Source organism: Candoia aspera, chromosome 7 (genome assembly GCF_035149785.1).
Source record: "Candoia aspera isolate rCanAsp1 chromosome 7, rCanAsp1.hap2, whole genome shotgun sequence".
Taxonomy (NCBI): Eukaryota; Metazoa; Chordata; class Lepidosauria; order Squamata; family Boidae; genus Candoia; species Candoia aspera.
The window spans coordinates 36,553,359-36,579,131 of NC_086159.1; the positions used below are offsets into that span (position 1 = coordinate 36,553,359).

A 25,773-nucleotide genomic window follows, 5' to 3' on the forward strand; every position below is an offset into this window, starting at 1 on the left:
GCATCACCCCTCCATGTTTAGCTTCTTGGTGTATTTGAACATGAATCTATATAAAGGCATAATGCCTTGGCTTCGTTAGGGAGAAAAATATCCATTTCCTTCAGTGTTTTACAGTTGTGTACCTGCCTAGCATGAATGAATTATATTTGGCTTATTCAGCAATGGGCAGAGGTAAGGACAAAGTCACAAGGATGATAGCTGTTTTATCTGGTTCAGATCAGTTGCTTTAAATGAAGTTAGTTGGTGTGGAAATTCTAGAATTTTATTTTTCAGATGAGTCCCCGTTGTGCTAACCTGGCACTCAAACACTATTTGCTGAAGCCAGTTCAGAGAATCCCTCAATACAGGCTTCTTTTGACAGGTAAGGCTAAATTTTGCAAGCTAAAAATAATTCTGCATATATAGCCAGAATATTTTACCAGGATTCAGATTTGTGGTAAAATCACTGGCTAGTTTAAAACATTATTCTTGCCTATTCTAAGGTAGATGAAAATATAAAGGCAGCCTGCTGTTGGTTCTTTTTCATTTTCTACTCAATAAATGTTCATAGTGATAACCCTCAGGCTTCTAGTGTTATACTGTTCCTACAGCTGTTCAGTCTGATCCTGCTGTTCAGGACAGAACACTGATGAAAATAAAGTTTTCAATTTCAACCTTAGAAATTGATATAATGCAAATGTTTTCCTTATAAAATATTGGCCTGGAAAGGTCAGCCCTATGGCCCCTGACTTGTGAGGTGCCACAGGAATCATTTTTGTTTCCCCTTCTTTTTAACATCTATATGAAGCTGCTGGGAGGAGCCATTCAGTTCAGGGTGCGGTAGGCTGATGATACACAATCGTATATGTCCATCCCAGCCACAGGGGCAATGCTGTTGACTCCATTTTCCAGTGCCCAGAGGCTATCAGGATCTGGATGGGAGAAAACAGACTGAAATTGAACCCTGGCAAGATGGGGTTGCTGCTGATACATCAGGATCCTCTCTCGTTGCCAGAGTTACTCCTTGATGGGCAAGTACTACCCACCAAGGGGCAGGTTCTCAACTTCCTGCTGGACTCATGGCTCCTGCTGGATCAGCAGGTAGAAGCTATGCTAGAGGGCCCTATGCCCAACTCTGGCTGGTACACTAGTTGCAGCTCTACTTGGGGTTACTGGCAACGGTAACTAACTAACTAACTATATATATATAGAGAGAGAGAGACACACACACACACAAACATGCATACATACATAGCCGCCCAGAGTCACTTGTTGAGATGGGCGGCTATAGAAATCAAATAAATAAATACACACTGTGTGTGTGTGTGTGTGTGTGTGTGTGTGTGTGTGTGTGTGAGTGATTTCTATGGCTGCCCATTTCATGAAAAGTGACTCTGGGTGGTGTACAATGAAGTTATAAAACAATGAACATATAAAAAACAATCATTACTGAAAAAAATTAAAAATCACAAGTCATAAGAGAGAATAGATGTTAACAGCAACAATGGAGCCACCTCAAAATCTCAACTCATACTCTTAACACCACCTGGGTAGGCTACTGTAACATGCTGTACTTGAGGCTGCTGAAGACTGGCCACCACACTGGAGAAAGCCTTATTCTGTGTACTAGGCAGCTGAGTTTCTGGCAGTGGGGGCATCTTCAAAAGCGTACAGGACAGAGATGGCCTTGGAGAATGTACGTGGCAACCAATAATAAAACATGTTCTTAGTCCTGGAAAACTGTGTGTGAGAAACAAAAGTAAGATTGTCCTGTCTTGACTCTGGCATAAAAGAAAGGGAAGAGGAAACTCAGACTTTTGAATTTCTGTTATTACAACCTACTGTATATCAGTGAAGTAGAGTTCTAGTATTTCTTGTGTGCCTGTTTCGTGCTCTGGCCTGCCTCAAAGGGCTGACAGAAGAGACTCTTCTGCTGATTTTAGCAACTTGGCAGATTCATAGTGGAACAGCAGTACTTTTTTCTAAATTAACTATGTTTTAAAATGTCACTTTGTTCTTTATTTTACTGAGTAAACTTTGCATGTGTAATAATTGGGCAAGCAATAATAGAAAATTATGAAACAAAAGTGGGAATTTCCAGTCTGTGATCATTCTTTTGCAGAAGTTATTGTTGGTATGTTTTTATTCTGTAAAATACCCCACCCCAAAATACCGCTATTTTAGCTCCTTCAGAGCCAAATAATGGGTTTACAGTGGCTGAACTGTTCATGTCCAATTGATGAAGTTCTGAAGATGCTTTAGATCTTCCCGATCTGAGTCCATCTAATAAGTTACTTTGAAGTCCACTGCTACATGATGGCTAACCATATTTATACATGCAGTAAATCTATCAGTGGCTAATAGCTATGTTTAGAATTAATACTTGAGTTCTAAAATTATTTAAACTAAAAGTCCAGAGCTGGTGTTTCCAATAAAAAATGAAGAGAAGCAGAACTTTAATGGTAAACTGGATATTAATTTTCTATATCACTGGCATGGGAAAGAGAAATTGGTGTTTTTAATGTTTTCAGTATTTTGACTGCATTCATAATGAATTATGGGAGTGGGTTGAAGCTCTACCTTGTGATCAAAGAGAGCGAAAAGTTTTGCTTTTCCCTGAATGCAACATTATTGTTTATTTTTGCAGGTTTTTCATAGACATGTTACCTCTGTTGCCAAAGATGCAGAAAATGCTATTTTTGCTGAGTTAGTAAATTCCATGCTATTCAGGTTTCCTCATTCTGTTTTTTTTTTCCTGGTAGTATGTTAGTGCAAGTGGCAGATCAGGAGGTGTAAACGTTGGTTCTGGTATTGTTGCTCATAGCTTTTGGAAAATTTGAAACCGCTGGATGAAATATGAAAGGAAGTAATTTAACGACTTGTCTTCCCTCCTTGACAATTGTTCTTCAGTTGATTGTGCAGTCTAAGCAATGTTTCTGTTAATTGGTCTCCAGTTAATCATTTACATATGAATAAATAAGTGATTTGCCTACTTCCCTGGATTTGTGTGCATGAATTGCTAAATATGATATATGCTTGTTCTAAAAAATACTGTCATTTCTCTAAATCTCTATAAACGTATACGAGCTACCTGTGCAGATACACAGTACATCCACGCATATGTTGGCTTCCATTCTTTGATATGAGTAACAGATCTTCTTGTGGACAATACATAATACCTGTGACTGGTCCTAGATAAAAAGAAAAGCCTCTGTTTGCCTGGGGGTTTAAAACAGAACCATGAAACACTTCCAGTTGCTCTAGCTCTCAGCAGGGTAAAGTCAGCAAGATTTAATACATTCAGCTGGATGAATTATTGTGGCCTACATTCAGTAGCTCAGTAATCCCAGTACGATTGCTATAGGCCTGAACTTTCCAGTTACAAATTCAATGAAAGGAATTAGAAACAGATACTCAATTTCTAAAGTGTAATCACAAGTTTTATCCTGTAGCTGAAACTATTTTCCAAAGAAAAGGAGCCTTGGTACTGAAATAAGAACTGTAGTATAGTAGATTCGCCTCTGATTAGGGCAAAGCAATCCACTTAGTTTGGATTGTGTAAATAAAAAAGTTTGTTTTTTGTGTAAATGATGTTTTCTATAGTCTCTGTTAGTCGGAAAAGGTGCTACCAAAGTCCGGATTTCATGCCATCATAGACTAATATGGCTCCATTCCTATAATATGTAGTCTCTGTGTTTTGTTTTTTGTTGTGTTTTTGAGAATTGCAGGTAGTTATAGAAAATAACCAAGAAGGATGTAACAGGTACCTTTTATTTTCAGATGCATTTTTCTGATACAAAATAAAGTTTATAATGCCTTTCTCATACATACACAAGAATTGTGTACTACAATGCTACTGAAATGGGATTTGAGAACAAAAGGGCATTAGGGCTAAACATTTATTAAATGCCGATTGAGTCTTCTCTCTTGTTAGCTCTTCAAGGCTTGTAAGGTCAAGAAACAGAAGCAGGGTGGTTGTAGGGTAATAAAATAGAATCCTGAAAGCTGACCAGAATTTCTCTCTACTGTATTGTATGCCAAACAAAATCAAGGCGGGGTTATTTTGATTTTTTCCCCCCATGCTTCCTTCTTTGTCAGGACTGAATAATCTTTTTGTCTACTGTAGTAGTTAATTGCTCCCTTTCCACGGCCAATTCCACATTCTTTCACATCTCTCTCATTTCAGGACTAAACCAAAAGGTACATAAATCATGTATTGTGCAGCTGCAGTCTAGGTTTGATTTTTTCAAGTGCTCAAGAACTAACACAGCGGCCCCTTTCAGGATCCAGATAGGGGTTTCCCATTGATACAACATGTCATGCAGCATGGCAGATATAATCTTCTACAGTTTGGCTTTTAAGGAGGCCTAAATGTTTATAAACATGGCAAACTAGTAGATGTATAAAAAGGGGGAAGTTAGAAACTCAACAGCTTCTTTTTTTCTTTTTTATTCTTTTTTTGCTTTTTCTCTTTTTTACTTTTTTAGTAACTCATTTTTGTTAAACTTGTTTTGTTCATCTATGTTTTCCTTTTATTAACATGAATAAAAAGATACACACACACACACACACACATGATCAGTATCAAGTAATTTAGTTTAAGACCAAAACCTTTATTACATAACAAATGATGTATGCTTTTCCTTCATATCCTCATTTCCAATGTTATATTTAATTTTGAATGAAAAAGCCAAATAATCATAATGCTTGTAACACTAATATCCTAAACTGTAACTAATATTGATAGAATATCCATTTGTTCTTTCCTCTTCTCTGTATTCAATACTCTAAGGTACTAAATACAGTAATATTAATAATTTAAGTATAACTATATAATAATTGTATACTTATATAGGTATATTATATAAATGTTAAGAATTTAAGTATATAAATATCATTGTAGTGAAATAACATATTGTATCAGGATTGTTACTAACACAATAAAAAGGGGGAAAAAATCTTAAAAAAAGATCCAGATAGGGGTCACTCTGTATACTGTGGGAGGCCATCCTTATTTGTCTCTCCAGTCCAGTATTGTTTGGTAATAAAAATTATTCTATTAGACTGTTTTTCAATCCACCAACCATCACCACCTGCATCTGCATAGTGGAGCAAGTTGTTTGTAAACAAGGAGGCTGGAGGAAAGGATGAGGAAACCTCTACCTCTGCATGATGGTTCCAATCTAGATCAGGACATTGTATATAAACGCTAGAGAAAGTAAAAACCAAAAAAGTAGCTGCACTATGTACAATTTACATATTGGATAATTGTCCAACTGCATCAGCTGATATTAACCCTGTTTCCTTTATATCTGTCCTCCAGCTAAAAAAAAACTTAATGACTTGTTCTCCTTTGCATGTATTACTTTCTAATGTGATATATAAAGTGGTGGAATTTTAAGTAAGTCAAGATGTGATACAAATTTGGTCTGTATTATTGCAACCATAATAATTAAGATAGTTACCTATAGTTGTAGGTTTATAGCATGTGGACTCAAACTAACTGTGCATTAAATTGGAAAATTTCCCTTCTAGTCTCACATATACAGGTTTGGCTATGGTTGCAGGTGTCACCTAGTATATACTTTGGAAGCAATTGCATAATAATTTTGTATATTCCAAGGGTCCGCATGGTTATAGAACAACTCTGGCTCAGATTAATCTGTGATAGATGAGTTTCAGTAGAACTACTTTACTAGAGGAGCAAAATGTTCCCCCAGGTCTTCTCTGACTCAAAAGGATCATTTATTTCCCTTCCTTCCGTTTACTCATATCCTTCAGCTCTTCCTCTTCTTTCTGGGGACTATTATTATTTGCAACATCCTTTTTTTTTATAATACTTGCTTGCCAAAATAGCACTGTTCTATATTCCTTAACTTTTGCATTAATTGAAGTTCAAATACTTGAAATAAATATTACAAAAAGACTGTGTCCATGTAGAAATAACAAGGTGGTTTTTTTCCCCCAACATCTTTGACATGTTAAACTGGAATGTGGAAAAAAGAATCATTATAAGGTATTTATGGATTCAGAAGAAGGATGTTGAATATTATACTTTGAATTTTAAAGAAATCTCAGAGAAATAAATATTCCTGTGTGAGATATCTGCAGAGATATTCAGGCAGAAAGAGGGAAAGCAAGTCAATGTATTAAATTAAAGTTTAAAAATGTATCTGTTCCACTTCTTTGTCAGAGCCTCCTTGAATCTCTTACCATTCAGATAAGACATTCCATTTTTAAGCATTTAGCTAGATTCCGATTCTTGGTTGTAAGGTGTTGTAATTTTAAACCTGGCCATTGTGTTTTTTGTGTGGTTTTTCTCTTAGCAAGAATCTGGAATGGGTGCGCAGCTTGTTTCAGAAAATTAGACTTAATTAGATGATCGACCCCTCACACTCTTGAACCAGAAAGTTGAGATGCATACGCAGCAATTTTCTTAAATCAGTGGCTTTGACAGTTTCAGAGATTTGGAGCTGGAATTATTTTCTATTCAACTCAGCCATCTAGTGGCCAAAAGCAAAATTGTTAGTAAGACTACAGTAAACTGTAGTTTTACTGAAAGCCATTGATTAAGGGCTATTGCTGCAGTCCAATTTATTAGTGAGAGAACTGTGCTGCTAGAATTTTCAAAACTTTCTTTCTGCATTGAAAATAAAGGCTTCTGAGTCCCTGACTGGAAAGAGGAATACTCTTCATGTACAACATACCAGTATTTTGTACCTCAATTTGTCAGATACTTAAAATCCTTAATATTGTCTGGTTTAGCTTGTACAAAACTTTTTCTTCATATTTTCTAACTTCAGGTCACTAATTGTTTATTCATGCCATGAGTATTCTAGATAATGTCATTTTGCTCCCCTTGCAGATTATCTAAAAAACCTTTTAGAAGATTCAGCTGACTTCAAAGATACTCAGGGTAATTATTTATAGTTAGCTGCTGGTTAACTGGAAAACTGCATGTTTTTTGTGCATTGTTATATATGATATTTGGCTAGTGAAACAGTGATGGGATAGGATGAATCTAAAGCTCTGTATGTACAGAAGCTCTGTATGTACAGGACCTTCCCTTCAGTACAGGACCTCTCTACTATTCTTTAAAAGAGCTTGACCTTTTCAAGTGTTCATGTTTGAAAATGGTTGGGTTACTATTATGAATAGCGGAGAGATACTATGCTCAATGTGAGATCTGCCCAGCTTGGTATCCTCCCAGGTGTGTTAGGTTTTAAATCCCACAATTCCAAGTAGCCACCCATAATAATAGATATTTAAGTCCAATACATCCCGAGGTTGTGTAAGGCTGATTTAAATGAACTCTGGAAAAGAACACCTAGGTGTTTCCATGCAGTGTTTGAACTGAAGTATACAGCTGGTTTTATACTGATTGTAACTGCAGCTACATGGAGAAGTTCATAGGTCTCCGGGGCAAGCAGAAAACATTGGTTTAAATATATTTATTAAATATTTCATTTTATTCCTTCCAAATTTATACTGCCCAATGCTAAGATTTTTGGTGGTATACAACACTGTATAAAATAACAAAAGAGGCAATCCGACAGCCTCACTTAAGACAATTAAATCTCAGATTACAGTGAAAGTATAAACTGCCTCCCAACACAGTTTAGGCAAGGAAGGCCTGCTTAAACAGGACAGCCAAGTGCACCCTTGGGGACAGTGTGCTGCACTGTGGGTGGGGTAACCACTAAGAAACCCTTTTTCCTGGTCGTCTTTCCTTTTACATCATGCCTGGGTGAAATCTTGAGTAGGTCCTCTCTAGATGTCCTTACAGGATGAGCAGCCTCTAGCTGCATCAGGCACTCCCTTACATAGCCAGATGCTGTGTCCTATAGAGCTTTAACTATAAAACCCATTATTTGAATTGGGCCCAGTAGTTAATTGGTAACGGGTGCAGCAATTGCTAAATTTCTGCCAAACCTGGTTTCCCTTGCTAGCACTTTGGCCACTGATTCTGTGCCATTTGTAACCTCAGAATCATCTTCATAGGCAGCCACACATAGACCATATTGCAGTAATGAAGTGCATAATGATAAGAGCATGAGCTAAGGTTTCCTTGATAGATTTGGTGGTTCTTAACAGGTTTCCTGTGGCTTGATTGCTTCTAATTAATAAGGTTACCAATTTCCTGTAACTCTTAACAGTTAGAATAATCTGTTTCTGATATGTTTCAAGAACTGCCCACATAGCAGAATTAGATGTAAGTATTGAATATATAAGAAAAGCAATGTAAACTATGTAAGAATAATCCTGTGATTTTTTAAAGATGCTCTTGCTGTTGTCATAGAAGTGGCCAACCATGCAAATGACATTATGAAGCAGGGGGTAAGTAGTGTTTCATTGTGGAAACTTAGATATGGTTTTAAAATGGGAGACACCATTTTGAGCTATGATAAATTTGAATTCTTTGTCACAAAGCTCAAAGGTATACAAATAAAATATTCTTTATGTTTTTTCACATGCTGATACTGTTGAAATATATTTAAGGCATTGCTGTTTAAATTCTTATTTTTTAAAAATTAAAGTTCTTAAATATGCCATTGTTATTGTATTGTGTTTTTATCATCTATAGCCACTAGAATTGTTTAAAAAGGTAGAATATATTTTGTAGATATTACTAAAAATGTATAATATTATAGATATTATCATTTTAAAAATCTGTGGAATCTCCAGGTACTGTAAAAAGGAATGGTAAGGTTGAGAGGATGCTATGGCCATATTGGTTGATTGCATGTGAATGATTTCTGATATTTATTTATATCATGTGAGTTATTTTGGATGATGATGATGATGATGATGGAATTATTATTAAATGCCTAACTCCCAACAACTCTGGGCACTTCATAAACAAAAGATTACAATAGTGAACAAAATTAAAAGAATAAAAGATGATGAAAGCTGGGCAGTAACATTTCTGTTTTTATCTTCTAGGATAATTTTCAGAAGCTTATGCAAATACAATACAGCTTAACTGGTCATCATGAGATTGTACAGCCTGGGAGGGTAAGTTCACCATGGAGATTATAGGAAAACTAGAGACTGAAGTCCTTCCCCTTACCCCCTTTGTAGGTTAACAGCTCTGAAAGAAAAAGAAAAACATACATTATCATTATACATCTCTAGCTGGGATGTTAATGTTGGTTCCTTTTGAAAAGTAAGAGAGTGACTGCTATGGCAGGAGACAGGACAAAGCAAAGTCTGATGTCACAAGCACAGTCCACTGTTTCATGGTGCTTGTTGGTGCTCCATGGAGGTCTAATCCAGCCCTGTCTTACTCTTTCTAGCATCACTGATTTAAAATCCAGTCTGTGGATTATAAGACAGCTTCTCTATTCCTCTCCTCCCATGTAAATGTAGCTACCCTACCCCACAACTTTTGCCTTTTTTTAAAATCTGTCTTCCGTACTTCCATGGGCTTCTTAATTTGTTAGAAGGCTCATGTGCACACTCTCATTGACCCAGCTCTAAGATGTAGCTGCTGAGACAGACTGAAACTGGATCAAGGAGAAAAGTGGTATTTTCCACCAGAAAATGTAAGAGCACCTCCTACAGAAACATTCTGTGTTGCACGAAGGAGCCTTGGGGGAGCCATCTGGGACCCTCAAGGTCTGACCTGTCGCAGGAGACCCATCACAGGACTGCCCCTTCCCATCAGGGAATGCGCTTCCAGGCTATTTATACTGTTGCTGAGAGAGACACCTGATGCCTCAGTTACTTTCTTCTTTCTTTGGCGAGGTTTGTCCAGAGAGTAAGTCCCCCCAAAAACCCAGATCGAAAATACATTCAGGAGAGGAACTCCCAGCTGCCAATGGAACTCTGCAACCGCAGGCTTTTTCATTGACCCTGGAGCAGCTTTCAAAAGAACTTCCATAAGCTCTAAAAGAAGGTTGGGTGGAGCCACAGTCAACACAATCTAAGTTGGGGCAGGAGATGGTAACATGAAAATTTTCAAACAGGTCTCTATGTAGTAGTCCCAAAGTTTCCCAATCACAGGAGCCCATGCAAAAGCTCCAAGAAAATACAGTAAGCAAAAGTAGGTGGCAGTATTCATTACTTTTTCTACTCCCACATGAAAGCCAAATCAGTATAATTTTCCTGCAGCTCCTCACCAAGGATCCAAGCAACTCCCTTTCTAGTGCACCCAATATCTAGTGCTTTCCCTAGACTTGACTGCTTTTGTCTTCTAGAGAGGAAAATGTCTTATAGTAAAGTATTCACAAAATTCAATTGTTTTAAAGAAACAGCCATGAAAGAAGCTTGCAAGATAGCTTCTTCTGAGCTGGGAAAAAGCAGCACACAATGTCCTCTCCTGCTGCAAACACTGGCTTTTTTTAGCCAGGAACCAATCATGCATGGAAAGTAAGGCTTGTCTTGCTGCAGAGGTGGGTCAGGAGGAAAGCACATCCACAAGGGTATATCAGTGAGCCTGGAGTTTAGTATATTACTACTAGGCAGGAAGTTTATATGATCTTGGCTGATTTCTGTCTATATTTGCTTGACCATCCAGATCTTTTTGAAAGAAGGAACATTGATGAAACTGTCCCGGAAAGTAATGCAGCCACGAATGTTTTTTTTGGTAAGATGCACACCCTAATGCTAAAGTAATTTTTAACTGAACACGAAGTATCAACAGCTAGCAATTTCAGCTAATGGTTTTGAATAATTTACATTGCAATTTGTGCTACAGCTTTTCTTTAACTGTGGCTTCATTAATATTCCATAAGTGAATTGCAGTAACCCTTCCTCCATAGTTAGTGATCTTCACGGTCTCTTCCTTTTCGAGAAAGGTTCCCCTCAAAGTTCAAACAAGCAACTCACTTCTTGTAAACTGAAGGCTACTTTTCATCTATAACAAGGTATATGTCCAAGTACAATTCAAATATGTAATATGTGATCACATAATTCTTTTAACAATATATGTTAAATATGAATGCAGAAAGATAGGGTGTGGTTCAGCAATGAGCTGATTAGATTCATATGTTTCACTAAGCCATCAATCATTGTTTACCAACTATACTGACTGCATATGCATAACTGACTTAAGGTAAAGGTAAAGGTTTCCCTTGACATTAAGTCCAGTCGTGTCCAACTCTAGGGGGCGGTGCTCATCTCCGTTTCAAAGCCAAAGAGCCGGCGTTTGTCCGTAGACAGTTCTGTGGTCATGTGGCCGGCATGACTACACAGAACGCCGTTACCTGCCCGCCGAAGCAGTACCTATTAATCTACTCACATTGGCAAGTTTTCGAACTGCTAGGTTGGCAGGAGCTGGGACTTGCAACGGGAGCTCACCCCGTCACACGGATTCGAACCGCCGACCTTCTGATCGGCAGGCTCAGCAGCTCAGTGGTTTAACCCGCAGCGCCACCGCATCCCGCAGATAACTGACTTAGCTGAAAGCAAATAAAATCAAATCATAACTTGGTGTGATTTACGAACCAATCACTGAGTCATATTGATCTGCAGAAAAAGTAAAGATGCTGGTTACAACAAATTCCATGTTGGTGCAGTATGTTTACTGGGTCAGCTCAAAGGCCAGCAAGTAGTGTAGGGCTTTACAGAACTTCTGTGTTCTTACCTATGTAGCATATTCTGAAAAATGGACACTTATAAAAACTGTCTAATTTTGGTTAAACACATTATCTGCATCCACCAAAGTTTCTTTAATGGCACAGAGTAGGGGAAGAATCATCTGGTGACCTGTTTTCCATCTCTGTTCTGCTGCTGTTATGTACAAAAAAGGCTTAAGGCTGGAATAACCAAAGGCCACTCCCTTTGGAATGTCCATGCTAATTTCCCATGCTATTGTTTGCAGTGGCTTTAGAAAGATCTGTCCTTTTAATATATAGATATATAGATAATGTAAATGCTTGCCCATTTTTCATGACTCTTTCCCCGTGCTTATGCCTGCCTTTCATCCTGTTTTTTGCCAGTTAAAAGTTTTTGAGTTAAACGTCAACTGGATTTTGCCAGCTGTTTTGAGTATTCTATCTGCTTGCTCAGATCCGGATGTAGGGATTGACTGGAGTGTCCTGGCTGCAAACTAAACTGGAAATGACCCACAGGAAGGAGATAATTGAAGCATATAGAAGCCAGCATGGCATGGAGAAAGTGGACAGAGGGAAGTTTTTCTTCCTTTCTCAAAACACTAGGATTGCTTCAGCCAGTGAAACTAATTAAGAGATTTAAGACAGACAGAAGAAGTAATGTCTTCACACAGCATGTAATTAATCTGTGAAATTCATTCTCATAAGAAGTGGGGATGACCACTAGCTTGGATAGCTTTAAAAGAGGAATTAGGTACATTTATGGAGGTAGGTCTATTAGTTTTGAGACTCAGTGTGACCTTTGTATTTTGAGGCAAAACACCTCCCCAGCTGCAGGGGGGAAATGGCAGTGAAGGGGCTATGTTTGCTCATCAAGAATGTGTTGCAAGATTTGAATTGTTTCATACAAAACAAATAATTTAAGTGGACCTTGCAAACTAAAAAAGGCTGTTATTAGCTATTTCCACTACTTTCTTTAATATATTGGTGTAGAAAATCAGGAAGATGATTTTGAGGAACATATTAACTTACAGCTAGGGTATAAGAAGGAGAGGAGGTAAAGCATATTTGGGCTTGCAAGATTCTGTTATGATAACCAATCTCAATAAAGTATATAGTTCTAATCTTCCTGTGGAGTCTGGGTTTCTGACCTGGTCTACCCTAAAGGATTGACAATTACTCATTAATAACATTAATTTTATCATGTTTATCAGTGCAATTTTATCACATTCTTATATTCTTCACAAATATGGAATTTACTGAAATCCTTGTTGAGCAGCCAACTCTTGAAAAATGTGGCAAAAAAAGGCTCAAGGGAGAAGACAAATCTCATCCCTATTCACAACATTCTGCTATACGCCCACTAAGATGAGGATGAGGCTGACCTTCTACACCAGACTTGCGTAGTTGTATGTTAATATGTAAGTGTATCAGCTCCATTAAAAAAAATATTTACATTGCAGTTCAATGACGCCCTGTTGTATGCAACTCCTCTACAGTCTGGAATGTATAAACTTAACAACATGCTTTCACTGGCTGGAATGAAAGTGAGTGAATTAATTTTTTGTTGTAGCTTGTCTTAAAAAGCATAGTTTGAACTTGTGCACCAAAATTAACAGTCTGAAATTGCTATTTGAGAAATCAGTTGTTCTGAACATTCTGCCAAATACGGTATAGGTAGCTATTAGCTGTCTCATCTTCAGAATAGCTTGGTAGTAACAAAAAAGCAGTGCAGGGAAATAGCAGTGATGGCAAGTTCTTTCCCACAGCTTGCCAGATTTTCTGGCTGTATGTTAAGACTGTTCCCAGTCTTATAATCTGAGCCAGTTCACACCCACCAGCCTTATCAGGTCTCACCAACAAATAAGCACCATGTTCCAGCTTATTTCAGCAGAACTCATCTGCTGGCTCTTCCCGGAGATGGGCATCTCCTACATACTGTGGCTGATCTTGTCTATGGTTTCTTCCTTTCAGTTTTTTTTAAGTCAGTTCTAGTACACTGGTTTGTTCCCATGACATGTTAGGCTTGTCCATTTGCATATGTTGCAAGCGGACACAATCAGAACAGTGGCACAAGTGTATCAGTGAACCATAGCATGGCTAATTGTGTCATGCAAACCAGCTTTTTGACTGGGGCTGTATGTCTGTCTCTTTCATTTGTTTAATCTTTCAAAAGGACTAGTTGATAGAAGATTTTTATTTTTTGTAATACTTTGTCAGGTTAAGAAGCCAACCCATGAAGCTTATCAAAATGAACTGAACATAGAAAGTGTAGAACGATCCTTCATTCTCTCAGCAAAGTAAGTGTTACAGAAAAGGAAAAAAAAAAGATAGTTGGTTGGCCTCATCAAGTCAAAGGAAAATCTACTTAGTCATGTTTTATGAGAGAAGTTGCTTAACTAGTGTATTTAACCCCAACAGTTCTGCTACAGAGAGAGATGAATGGTTAGAAACTATATCTCGGTCAATTGAAGACTACACCAAAAAAAGAATCACCTTTAACCCTACTAAAAGTCTGGAAGAGGTAGGCTTTCTTTCTAGAGGCTGTGTATTTTTATATGAAGTTATAAGCCATGTCAGGCTCAACACTCCATAATTCATAGTATGCAAATACTCAAGAGGCCTTACCATTCTGATGAGAAGCTCTCCCTATGTTGGAGCCTAAGAGAATGCTGAGTAACCAGTTGTTGCAAATATTCTAACTTTGAATTTCCTGTACTGGACAAGAAAATGGTGTATATGGCCTAAACATTTCTGCCTAACTCTATGACTCGATGAGGTATGCTATGGTAGCTGTAGTGACTGCTTCTAAAATGTGTTGCTTTGAATTTATTTTTTATAACATTCAAGAGGGCCTTCCTTATCTTGCTGAGAATGTTTACCCTTCAAATAAAAGCTTCATTCCCCCTTCTAATATACATTAAAATCTAAAATGGTGTCCCAAGCACCATAGCTTTTAAAAAGGAATTGTGCTGATAGTGATAATGAGCTTGTATATGTACTTTTCTACATGGGAAATAGGAAAAATGATTTTTTTAAAAATCCTGTAAAGATGTTTTTCTGTATATGTTGTTTCTCTCTCTTTCATAGGGAGACCTAGAGAAAGAAGAAGAAAGACCTATAGGATCCAAAGCTCCAATCTGGATTCCTGACACCAGAGCTACCATGTGTATGATTTGCACTAGTGAATTCACTCTGACATGGAGAAGGCACCACTGCAGAGCTTGTGGGAAGGTTGTAAAAAAATTAATATTGTTAGCTTTAAAAAAAGAAGAAATTCACTGATTGGACATGAATGCATTTGAAAAAGATGTACATGCTATACTACATGTTTCTTTTTTCAGATAATCTGCCAGTCTTGTTCATCAAATAAACATGGATTAGACTACATGAAAAATCACCCTGCAAGAGTGTGTGATCATTGCTTTAAGGAGCTACAAAAACAGGGTAAAATTAAATATTTGCCTAACCTATTTTTCACTTTTGCTCATATTTTTACTTTAGATTTTTTTCAGGGATTGGAATTTTAAGGATTACAGTAGTCATCTTTCATTTAATCTGGCATATAGCAGTTTCTTCAAGAGTTAAAGAGAAAAAAATCCAAAATGTAAAAACTACATTACTGAGCAACATTTCTTAGTTTACAGTGTTGTGGTTCTTCAAGCATGAAAATACATATCTTGGGTTAAACCTGTCTTGTTTATGGTTTTGAATTATTTTATTAACTTGAGTGACAATTTGCAGTCAGTCATATTGAGTTACTATGGATAGTGTTGTTAGTTTTTTTTTTAAACTTGCTGTCTGAGGTGAAAATTGTTACCTGCAAATCTTTGATCACCATTATTTCACCTATGATCAGAAGTAATGAAGGAAAGAAAGCATTCAGAATAGCTGTACAATCCCTGTTACATGGTAAAACATTTTAAAAACCTACAAGCTGTTTTTGAAATTTTATATACAAATATCATCAGAGATAGATGTGTAACTTGTAAAATTAATAAATGATAAACTAAAAACTTACCCTTTTAGTTCTCGGAGTCAGAAACAACTGTAACTGTTACCTTAATTTCAGATAATATGTACACTTCTCCTAAAAATGGATCTCCACTGAATCACCGATCTCCAACTAATGCTTTGTCTACAGTACTGCACAGTATTCCATCTGGCAGAAAGCAGAAAAAAATTCCAGCTGCACTCAAGGAAGTATGTCAGATCTTCCCAGCACTTATTTTATTTGTATATACTAATAAAAACCTATTGCTAATGAGAGACCAAATGTACTGATATCTCTCCGTTCCTATTTTCAGAAATTGCAGCTGTAGAATCACAATGCTGGTGTTTAATTCTCTCTGCTTTCTGGTTCCCCTCACACACTTTCTAGTGACTGCAGGCAAGATTACCTACCCTATTCTCAGCTAGTGAAAGTGGGACAGTGACTAGATCTATACAGTGATAAGCCATTATTTGTCTTAAGTTGAATGAGTTGGATGAGCCACAGTGGCAGATTCATATGTATGCTAAGCCTTAAAGTTTCACACAGTGCACTAAACTAATTTGTATACCCAGTGTTTGCTACAAAAAATGAGAACAAGCCACAAGGTGGACAACATTAGACCCAGTCAAAATGCCCCCCAAAAGTATGTAAGCTTTTGATCATTTTTGTTCCCCTCTAGTTCAGAGGTCTACCAAGATGGTGAAAGGTCTGGAGCCCAAATACTGTATGGATCCTGCACTGAGCAGGGAGCTGGACTAAGTTACTCTGAAGATCCTTCCCAACTCAATGATTCTATTAGTTTTTGCTTTTTATGTCTTCTGGACTGATGAAAAATTTCCAGGTTAGATATTGTGACCATGAGAAGCTCATAGTCCAGAATAGCCAGATTGTTTAATGGCTGCATAGTTTTACTAAGCACAAAAAAATAAAAAAAATCTGGATATGAATTGCTATCTAACTATATTTTACTCTTATTCAGTTGAATTTTTACAGTGTTTGCCATTTTTCTAAATTATACCTCATATAAACTGATGTAAAATGTTCCTAAAATAGCTAGTTTTAAGCAGACTTTTTTTATGACAGTCAACCTCACAGTTTTGTGTATGTGTGTGTGTATACACCTTCGAGTCAGTGTTGTATCCTGGCAACTGCCTGGACAAATCCCTGCAGTTTTCTTGGCAAGGTTTTTCAGAAGTGGTTTGCCATTGCCTCCTTCCTAGGGCTGAGGGAGAGTGACTGGCCCAAGGTCACCCAACTGACTTTGTGCCTAAAGTGGGACTAGAACTCATGATCTCCTGGTTTCTAGCCTGGGGCCTTAACCACTCCACCAAACTGGCTCTCTCATAGCATTTACTGAATACAAATTATTTATATAGTTCAAGTATGTTTATATGCAAGTCCTGCTGTCAGAAACCTTTTAGCATCTGCTGTAATTCTGTTACTTTAATTTTTAATTTGTCTTAGAAAGAATGTTATGTGAAATAATGTGAAACACAAAATGCTGTCTAGATAGAATGTTGAAACCTAGAGTTTTGCCTGTGTTCCAACGTTTCTTTGGGATTCTTAGTATGAGTTAATTTTTCATTAAAAACATCCCTTTATAGAGAAATTTTTTAGTTTTAACAGGAATTGTATCTATGCTGTGCTGAAAACACCCGATGCTTTTATCCACCAGCTGATCAAGCTGAACTGCATGTAACTATAGCATCAAAACAATGAATTCTAATATTTCATTTTTAGATAAACTTAAAGTGAACCTCCATAGCCTGTGTCCATACTGGCTATGGAGGTATAGTTCCACACTTCCAGAGGGCACCAACAACTGTGCAGCCTACATATGTATAATTCAAAATAAAAATTGTTATTGAAAAGAAGGATCTAAAAAATGACATTTTGTGAGCAGGGATTCTCAGATGCAAAAGTAATGATAGCAAAGTATCCTTATAGCACATTCCTTTCTACGGAGGAATAAGTCCCATTGTCTGAAATGGGTTTTGTCCTAGGTGAATATAGAATTGCAGCATCAGTATGTCAACTACAGAGAAAAATACTGCCTTACTTGTTGAGGAAAAACAGTAATCAAAAGAAGACTAAACAGAAACTGGAATATAGTAAGCCAAATACTTGGCTTATTTGGAAGAACATAATCTCTGGTATTTCTAGGGAGACTGGAAAATACCTTTTCTGAAATTTTCGGAAGACGTGACCATTCAGTTTAGTTTCGTTGGAGCTTAATGACTTCTTATAAGGCAATTTCCAATGATTCTGAGAGAATGGAAGAGACAGAGTACAAGCTAAAATATTGATCTGATTGATCTGTTCATTCCTTCAGGCTTTTAATACAAGCCCCAAGTGTAATTTCAATTTTAGTAGTATTTAGTTCATTCATTCATTCATTCATTCATTCATTCATTCATTCATTCTAAAAGCCCTTGGAAATATAACAACCAAATAAGAGTCCACTAAGTAAATAAATAAGCAAAGTTTTCATAGCTCTGTCACAGTATATTTTGAATTATTATTTTCTATGATCTGTTCATAAAACGTTTGTTTTAAAAATAGTTCTCTACTTGAGTGAAAGAGGAGTAATTAGCAGGAGAGAAAGATTGATCTTCAGGCTGTTTGGAAATGGTGAAAATGTGATACCGCACTAAAGTTACTGAAAGGCCAGTTTACTAGAAGAGTTTGGGCATTTGGTCAGTAAATAAAATAAATAAATGTAGCAAGCACTTATGCTTAACTTAAACTATTTATGTTGTTTTCAGCAGGATTATAATGAGGATAATGATCAATACACTAGCGGGAGGGGCAGTTCTACTATACTGTCTTGGAGTCGGACTACATACTTGTTTTCATTATAGGTATCGGCTAATACAGAAGATTCTTCAATAAGTGGCTACTTATACAGATCAAAGGGCACCAAGAAACCATGGAAACACCTGTGGTTTGTGATAAAAAATAAAGTGCTATACACATATGCTGCTAGTGAGGTAAGAAATGAAAAATTTAGAAAACATTTCATGTGAGCAGAATGTTGGGATTGTACCCCTGTTCACTAAGTTTACTGAATGGAGAGAATATCTAAACAAATCACTGGAAAAAGTCATCTAAGAAGTAAAATGGTTCACATAAAATAATGAACAATGTATTTCAGATACGGCAGTAGTCAGCATTTTAAAGGGACCTGGATGAATGTGTGAAGGTTAACAAAGGCAACTAGTCTTAATGGCTGATTATCATCCTAAATTAATGATAGCGTACACTACTGTCCATGTTATGAGATTCAGAATGCATCTGGTTGCCACTGACACAAAATGCTTGGCTAGATGAGCTTTGGTCTGGTCTAATAGGATTGTCCTTACATTCTTATGACAGTCTTGGCTTATCACTAGCAACCTGTTCCCCCCTTGCCCCAAAACTTATTATCTAACCATCTAGAATCTGAAGCCAAAGATGTAAGTTTCTTTTTCCTGGCTCGTTTGGGAGCAAGGAGCCAGAAGCCATGAGTCTTTATTCAAGTATAATGGTACAATACATACTCTTCATGAGAGCTTGATCATTGTTAGTTGTCACAAACCAAACTAAGGATTATACAAAATTCAAGCATGCCTTTTGTGAGAACCTCTGTACCTATTTTTTTGTAGGGAACTTAAAAAGACAGACTTCCTCTGAGGGGTGGGTACTTAAGTACCCAATGTCTGAACAGTGTGTGCACATTTTGCACATACGATGGCAATAGGTAAAGACCAGTTTAGAAGTCTGCATGGCTTCTCCTCATCCACAGATTGATTATTACCAGTTGTCTATGGGAAGGATATTAGAAATTCCTTGGTTTTAAAATAATATTTATTGTATTTTTTTTATTTACAGCTGTCTATGACAAGCTACCTGTTGCCCTGAAAAACAATTATAGAAACAAACACACATACACACACTGTGTGTGTGTGTGTGTATTTTTTTTTTTCTGGCAGAAAGTGCAGGATAGAAATGGCATGTATTCAACTATTAGCTAAACAAATGAAGGGTCTGAACCAAAAGATTCTCTTGTGCTCACAATTGGGACCTTTAGGATCAAACTTAGGATTTGATATTGGCCTGGAGTTGCAAGAAACATTATTGTATGGCATTTTCACTGTTTCAAAAATAGTTTCATTTATAGGCAAGCCATATCTAATTCTGGATTTTTTTTTAATATTAGGATGTAGCTGCTTTAGAGAGCCAACCTTTACTGGGTTTTACAGTTGCTGAAGTTAAAGATGAACACTTAGAATCTAAAATTTTCCATTTGTTGCACAAAAATACTTTATTTTACATATTCAAAGCGGATGACTCCCAGTCAGCACAAAAGTAAGTGGCCAGTTATTTAACATACATGTTAATAATAGATTACGGATATTCTGAAACAATTTCAGAGTAGAGTATTGACCATGGTCTATTGATTATTCTCTGGTTATTCAGGTTATTTGGCCAACATAAAGATGTGTATTTAGAATTCTCCATGAAGTACATAAAAACTACAGTAAAAGAGATTTATTTTCTATGTTGTTTTCACTAGGTTTTTGCAGAAAACAAAAGCAGACAGTTGCTACTTGTACATAAATCAAAAAGACAGATTTCCAAAAGCTGATTTCTCAATTATCCAAAAGTAGGGTGCTACTTAAGGATCAGGTTCAACCCTGTTGTCTTGTCCATTTTTCATTTAGGAGTATGCATGGTTTTTTTTTGGTTTTTATTTATTTATTTATTTTTCCAATTTCTATCCCCACCCATCTCCCCCTAAAAAGGGGGACTCTGGGCAGTTTGCAAGAAAATTAACCATTTAAAACATGAACATATAAAATTACAACGTAAACAACTGAGCTAGTAAAATAATAAATATAAATATTTAATTTTTAATTTCCACCAATGTGGCTTTGATTGTATTAATGTTAAGTCATGACAAACTGAGTCAAATAATTAAATATTCCAATCTGCTGAATATTCCAATTATATACATTCTGAAAATCATTGTACTTGGCGTAGGAACAGAGCTGTACATTTAGAAGTCTTGTTGTACTCTCCAGAAGCTGTCTGGGTTACGTATCTTAGCTCCCTCTCCTGACTTAGTGTATTGGCTTAGTAGTTATTACTGTCATCCCCTATCCTCTGAAGGAATGCCTCTACCTAGAATCCTCCTCCAACCCTGGCAAGTGAGAAAATATGGTATCCATAGCCTGTGTGCCTTACTGACAAGTAAAAGGAACAAAATAAAATGGCAAAATGGAAATAAACTTTATAGCACTAAGTACAGGTAGTAATATCTCCTGGCCCTCTGTGTTGAGGTGTCTGACTAGAAAAATCAGCTCTTCCTCTTTTCAGAGATAGATCAATCTTATAAAATATAAATGGAATCAAACTTTTATTAAAAAGAAAAAAATGAAAAGAGAATGTTAAAAAATTGTTTTTATTTTTAAATAGACACTTATCAAACATTCAGTAGCAGAGGAGATAAAAATATAGACCAACTAGCATCACAGATACCATGTTTCCTATAGGAAAATATACAGAAGGAAGATGAAATTCTGACAAATCACAGGATGCTGCTGTTCTGATCCTAGTTTAAAGACAACTCAGATGTAAAGCAGTTCCAGGTTGCACAAATCATGACATTTACTGAGCATCTACAGAGAACATAAATATCAGAGACAACAAAACATTAACTAGTAGATACAGCAAAGGAATTAAACATTGGTTCTTAGCTTTTCCTATTTCTCTAGAGAATAGATAACCCTCAGAACAGATATTACCTGTGTTAATACAGTACTTGTTTCTTAGCAAATGCTTTTTCCGCAAATTACAGTTTGAGTCTAAAGGGTGATCTTAAATCCTACTTGTTTCCAGCCTGTTGTCTAGCAACTTCTGAGTGATTTAAAAAAAGGAAAAATTCCTAACTAGCAGGAAGGATTTGGGGAAATCTGCTTGCTTCATATGTGCCAAAACCATGCGCTTCTGCTTGAGATTGAGCTTGATGTGGATGCCCCAACTAGCAGCTTTCCATCTGAAATGAAGGTCCTGGTGGGCAGGTTATGAGCGTATATGTGGGGATGGGGGCTGCAGTTGTGTTTAGTAAAATAATGTTTTCTCTTTTCCAATAGGTGGATAGAAGCTTTTCAAGAAGCCACAATATTGTAGCACATTCTGGGTTTAAAGAAAATACCAGATAACTAAGTGAATACTACAGTTCTGTATTTTATAATCACTGAATTGGCCTAGGCAAAGCAGTTTGTTTTTTTAAAGTGGTCTGAACCTAGTCAGGCATAATGATTTTTAAAGAAATGTGTACTTGTTGTCATACAAAATATGTTATTTATTAAACTCTACCACTGTTTTACATTCAGTAATGGTCAGAATCATTTCTGAAATTGAAACTGAATTCCAAAGTGTCCTTGATGTTGTTCTACAATACTGTAGACTATTGTTCAATGGAAAAATGTAACAAGTTATTTCCCTGGTTTGTTCCAAGGTAGCTACCAGAACATTTTCTATTTGTTATTTTATTTCACATTTGTAAAATGCAAGAAGACTTTTCAGCAAGCTTTTAGGATTTCTTGCTTTTTTAATCTTTGGTAAATCAACTGAATTACTATACATTCTACCAATCATGATATACTTTTTTTCATATTTGAAACAATATCTATATTTAAGTTTATTAACTGGCCTATATGAGGCAATGTACAAGTCACCTTATAATGATTAATTATAAATTAATTTCTTACAATAAGTTGTCTATATTTTAAAATATTCCTTAATGCTGCATCTGATCAGTCTCTGGTGTTATATATGGAAGGCTTTTGTGTGAGACTTTTTTCACTAAAGCGTGAATCTCAACTCTCTCTCAGGAAATTAATGAAATATCTTAACACTGTCAGGAAAAGTCCAGTCTCTGGAATGGAAGGATAAGATCTTCCTAGACCTACCTCTTTGAATAGTCAAGCAATATTAGCTGTTCAATGGGGTGGGATGAAACATTTTTTCTTTATCTAGTTATTTTTTTGTCTATATGCCTGATTCAGATATAAATAAGTTTTTTGATCCAGAAATCAGAGAAATTCATTCAGTTAGAATCAGAAGGAAAAATGAAATAGCTGCCCATTTTGTTTCCAAACACTACTTTTAATTCTTTTTTTAAGCTGAAGATAGTCCTTCCAAGTTGGCAGGAGACGTTCTTTACTACAGCATGACCTTTCCAGGCGTTCATGTAGGTTCAGTTCTTTTCTTTTGTATTTTTGTCTTAGCCTCACAAAGTACATTATAATAATTACAAAAACTATTAGGACATGAATCACAGAAACTACCTTAGTAAGGCTACAGCTGGCAAACAGACAAAACTGGCCGCTGACCCTCCTGGCCACTAAGAATGCCATAGTTTCCATGGACAGAAAAGAAAGGGAATCCTCAAGCTGTGCACCATGGTGGGTTGTCTAATACAGGCTGCCTCCTTAATTCTCAGGCTTGGCAATAATCTAACCATCATCTGGGTTGAGCTTCAGATTTTTAGCCCTCATCCACTTCATCACAGCCTCAAAACATCCATCAAGCACTGGTTTTCCTGATGTCATTGAATTCTACATCTCTGGGTCACCACCCTCTTCTGTTCTGGACGAACAACTTTGTGGGGCCTCATGACTCAAGGGCCATGGGGCCAAACAAATCTCCAGTTGCCACTCTCTGGCAAGTGTCCAACCCACTGAACCATTCCAGCAATATCCAATGATCAGTTCATTAGTGTTAAAGGTTGCTGAGAGACACAGAAATATGAGCACAGTGGTACCCTCTGTGTATTTGACTGATTAAGGCTAATAAATAGGGCAACCAAGGATTTTCTGTGCTATATCCAGTCTGCCAAGAAAACGTCGCGAAGGTGGTGTCCCCCAAAAGGGTCAGACATGACTCGGTGCTTGAACAGGGGACCTCTCACCTTTCACCATCCAGGCTGAAGCCAGACTGTAACAGATATAGATGATAATCTTCCAATCATACTTGTAGTTGAATGGCTAAAATCTTAAGACATTCTTTTTGGGTTCTTATTGTCTAGAATCTCCAGGTCTAGTTACTTCAAGGCAGGAGGCATAATATCCTCAGTAAAGAGGCACTGACCACTCACTGGATTTACCTGGTTAGGCCCTCCCTGGAGACCTCTGGGAAGCTGTACCTGGTCCATAATATTGCTTGCACAGGCAGTTGTGGCAAGGCGAGTCTATGTAATAACTGTACTACATGAGCTGCACCAGTTGCCAATGAGGAAAGGGAAGGAGGGAAGCCTCTTGCCTTCAGTAGCCATAACACTGAGGAGGGGTGCGGAGACACAACACAAGAATGAACTAAACATTTTCTGTGCATGCTCGCAGGTTTTCAGATACAATAAAGTGCTGATTATGACCTATAAGGCCCTTCATGACAAAGGGCCTGGGTATCTGAGAGACCGCCTTTCTTCCATCATTTTTGCCCATCCAATAAGATGTGACAACCAGAATGCTTCAGGTTCCAATCTTAAAACATTGCAGTTGATAAGATGTAAGCTGCAAGCTGCCTTTGTTGCTGTGCCTGGCCTCTGGAATAGTATATCCCAAAGTTCAAACAGGTTCTTTCACTAGCTGCTGGGTGAGGACTATGCACCTTTTGGGAATTTTTATTTGTTATATTAGTTCCTGGCTTATTGCCTCTTTCGTTTGCATATTGTATTGGAGATTGTACCGTGTGCCAGGGGCTTATAAATGTGGTTTATAAATAAATACATAAAAACATGGATCTTAATAGCCATGATAAACAAGGGTCTAGAGAGCCCATATAGGTGTCTTGTTGAATTTTAGGTCACAGTAACTGAAGCTGATCTCTTAAACTCTGACCAGATGGCAATCACTTAAACTCAGTAAAATTGGTAAGAACTGTGGCACATAATTTGCAGCAGTTGCATCAAACACATTGCAAATCTTTTGCAGTAGGATAGTCAGATTAGCCTTGAGTAGTTCAGCTACCATCTGAGAAAAGTTTACAGAGCATTTCACTAAGAGGCTATGATGACTGAGAAGTACTCTTTGTGTTATAATCTGAGGTGGAACTTGGCCAGGCAGAGATACATCAGATCTGAGTCCCAGCTAGGTCAGAATGATGTAAAACCAGATTGCCCTTTCCATCAGGAATGAGGACTGGAGTTACCCCAGATTAAACTCTGCTGATTAACACACTAAGTGGAGGGGGAGGTCACTATGTTCTCCAAAGATTGATGGGGGACCAGTACAGAGCAAGGAACAGCCACCAGTCATCTTCTGACTTCCTGATCTCTTCCTTTTCTTCCTCCAGGGGCAACTCAACTCTGCTGATACTGACCCTTACTTCCCTTTACCCAAGTATATATTGTCCTTAGAACCAATCACCCTAACAGACACTAATCAAAGTATGTTCTTAACGCGGTAATTCTCCATTTCTCCCCCACCCCCCGCATTACAGAATGAAGAAGGCTGGGTTCAAGCCTTTTCACAGGACAAAGGAGTGGCCAAAAAGGAGCAGCCCCACATGGTGATGTGCTACTAGTATAAGCTCTGATAGTTTCTAAAAAGCCCCAACTGGGGCAAAATTGGTTTGCTCTCACAGGGAGGCCCTGCATGAGTTTCAAAAATAAGGTGTGCAACAAAAAGATCGTACAAGCCAGCAAACAGATTTTCTTGAGGCAACTTGAGAGTTTTGCCTGCAGTTCCATCGTCTATCCTAATATCTAAGTGTTTGAATATAAGTAAAAGAGGATCCCTTATAAAGGACAAAAATAACTTTCTAAAGCATGCTATATAACATGCAAGATAAAGATAAAAATGCTCTCCAAACTTGATGCTGAGGACTTATATGGATCCAAGCGTACGGTTTTCTTGACAAAATAAAGTGCTTCCTCTACTTCCTAGTACAACCTATAGTGTGCTATACCTGGTGGCCTCCCATCCAAGTACTAACTAGATCAAATCCTTAGTTTCCAAGCCTAAAGTAAATCGTCCAGGTGCTTCCAAGTGATAAAACGCCTTCCTAAATATGTGACTCTTAAAAACAAGATTAGTGAAAGGGCATTCCATTAGCTCTCCACGCTTGTCTCCTTAAGAAACCCGATCGAGAGGAAAACCCGCGAGCACGCGCAGAAAATGTTTAGTTCATCCTCGTGTTGTTTCTCCGCCCCCCTCCCGTCAGTGTTATGGCTACTGAAGGCAAGAGGCTTCCCTCCTT

At 37.3% G+C, this 25,773-nt stretch overlaps 1 protein-coding gene across 1 annotated transcript in view; it reads left to right on the plus strand.

Moving 5' to 3' along the window:
• FGD6 (FYVE, RhoGEF and PH domain containing 6) overlaps nucleotides 1–21,904 on the plus strand; it is a 65,954-nt gene extending 44,050 nt beyond the window's left edge. The window contains exons 8-21 of the mRNA XM_063308870.1: nucleotides 274–361; nucleotides 6,845–6,895; nucleotides 8,258–8,316; nucleotides 8,923–8,994; nucleotides 10,499–10,567; nucleotides 12,998–13,081; nucleotides 13,755–13,834; nucleotides 13,956–14,058; nucleotides 14,625–14,768; nucleotides 14,879–14,981; nucleotides 15,607–15,737; nucleotides 18,390–18,518; nucleotides 19,727–19,875; nucleotides 21,663–21,904. Coding sequence (XP_063164940.1) covers nucleotides 274–361; nucleotides 6,845–6,895; nucleotides 8,258–8,316; nucleotides 8,923–8,994; nucleotides 10,499–10,567; nucleotides 12,998–13,081; nucleotides 13,755–13,834; nucleotides 13,956–14,058; nucleotides 14,625–14,768; nucleotides 14,879–14,981; nucleotides 15,607–15,737; nucleotides 18,390–18,518; nucleotides 19,727–19,875; nucleotides 21,663–21,699 — 1,299 coding nt within the window. The 3' untranslated portion in view covers nucleotides 21,700–21,904. The remainder of the gene's footprint in view (nucleotides 1–273; nucleotides 362–6,844; nucleotides 6,896–8,257; nucleotides 8,317–8,922; nucleotides 8,995–10,498; nucleotides 10,568–12,997; nucleotides 13,082–13,754; nucleotides 13,835–13,955; nucleotides 14,059–14,624; nucleotides 14,769–14,878; nucleotides 14,982–15,606; nucleotides 15,738–18,389; nucleotides 18,519–19,726; nucleotides 19,876–21,662) is intronic.
• The last annotated feature ends 3,869 nt before the right edge of the window (nucleotides 21,905–25,773 follow it).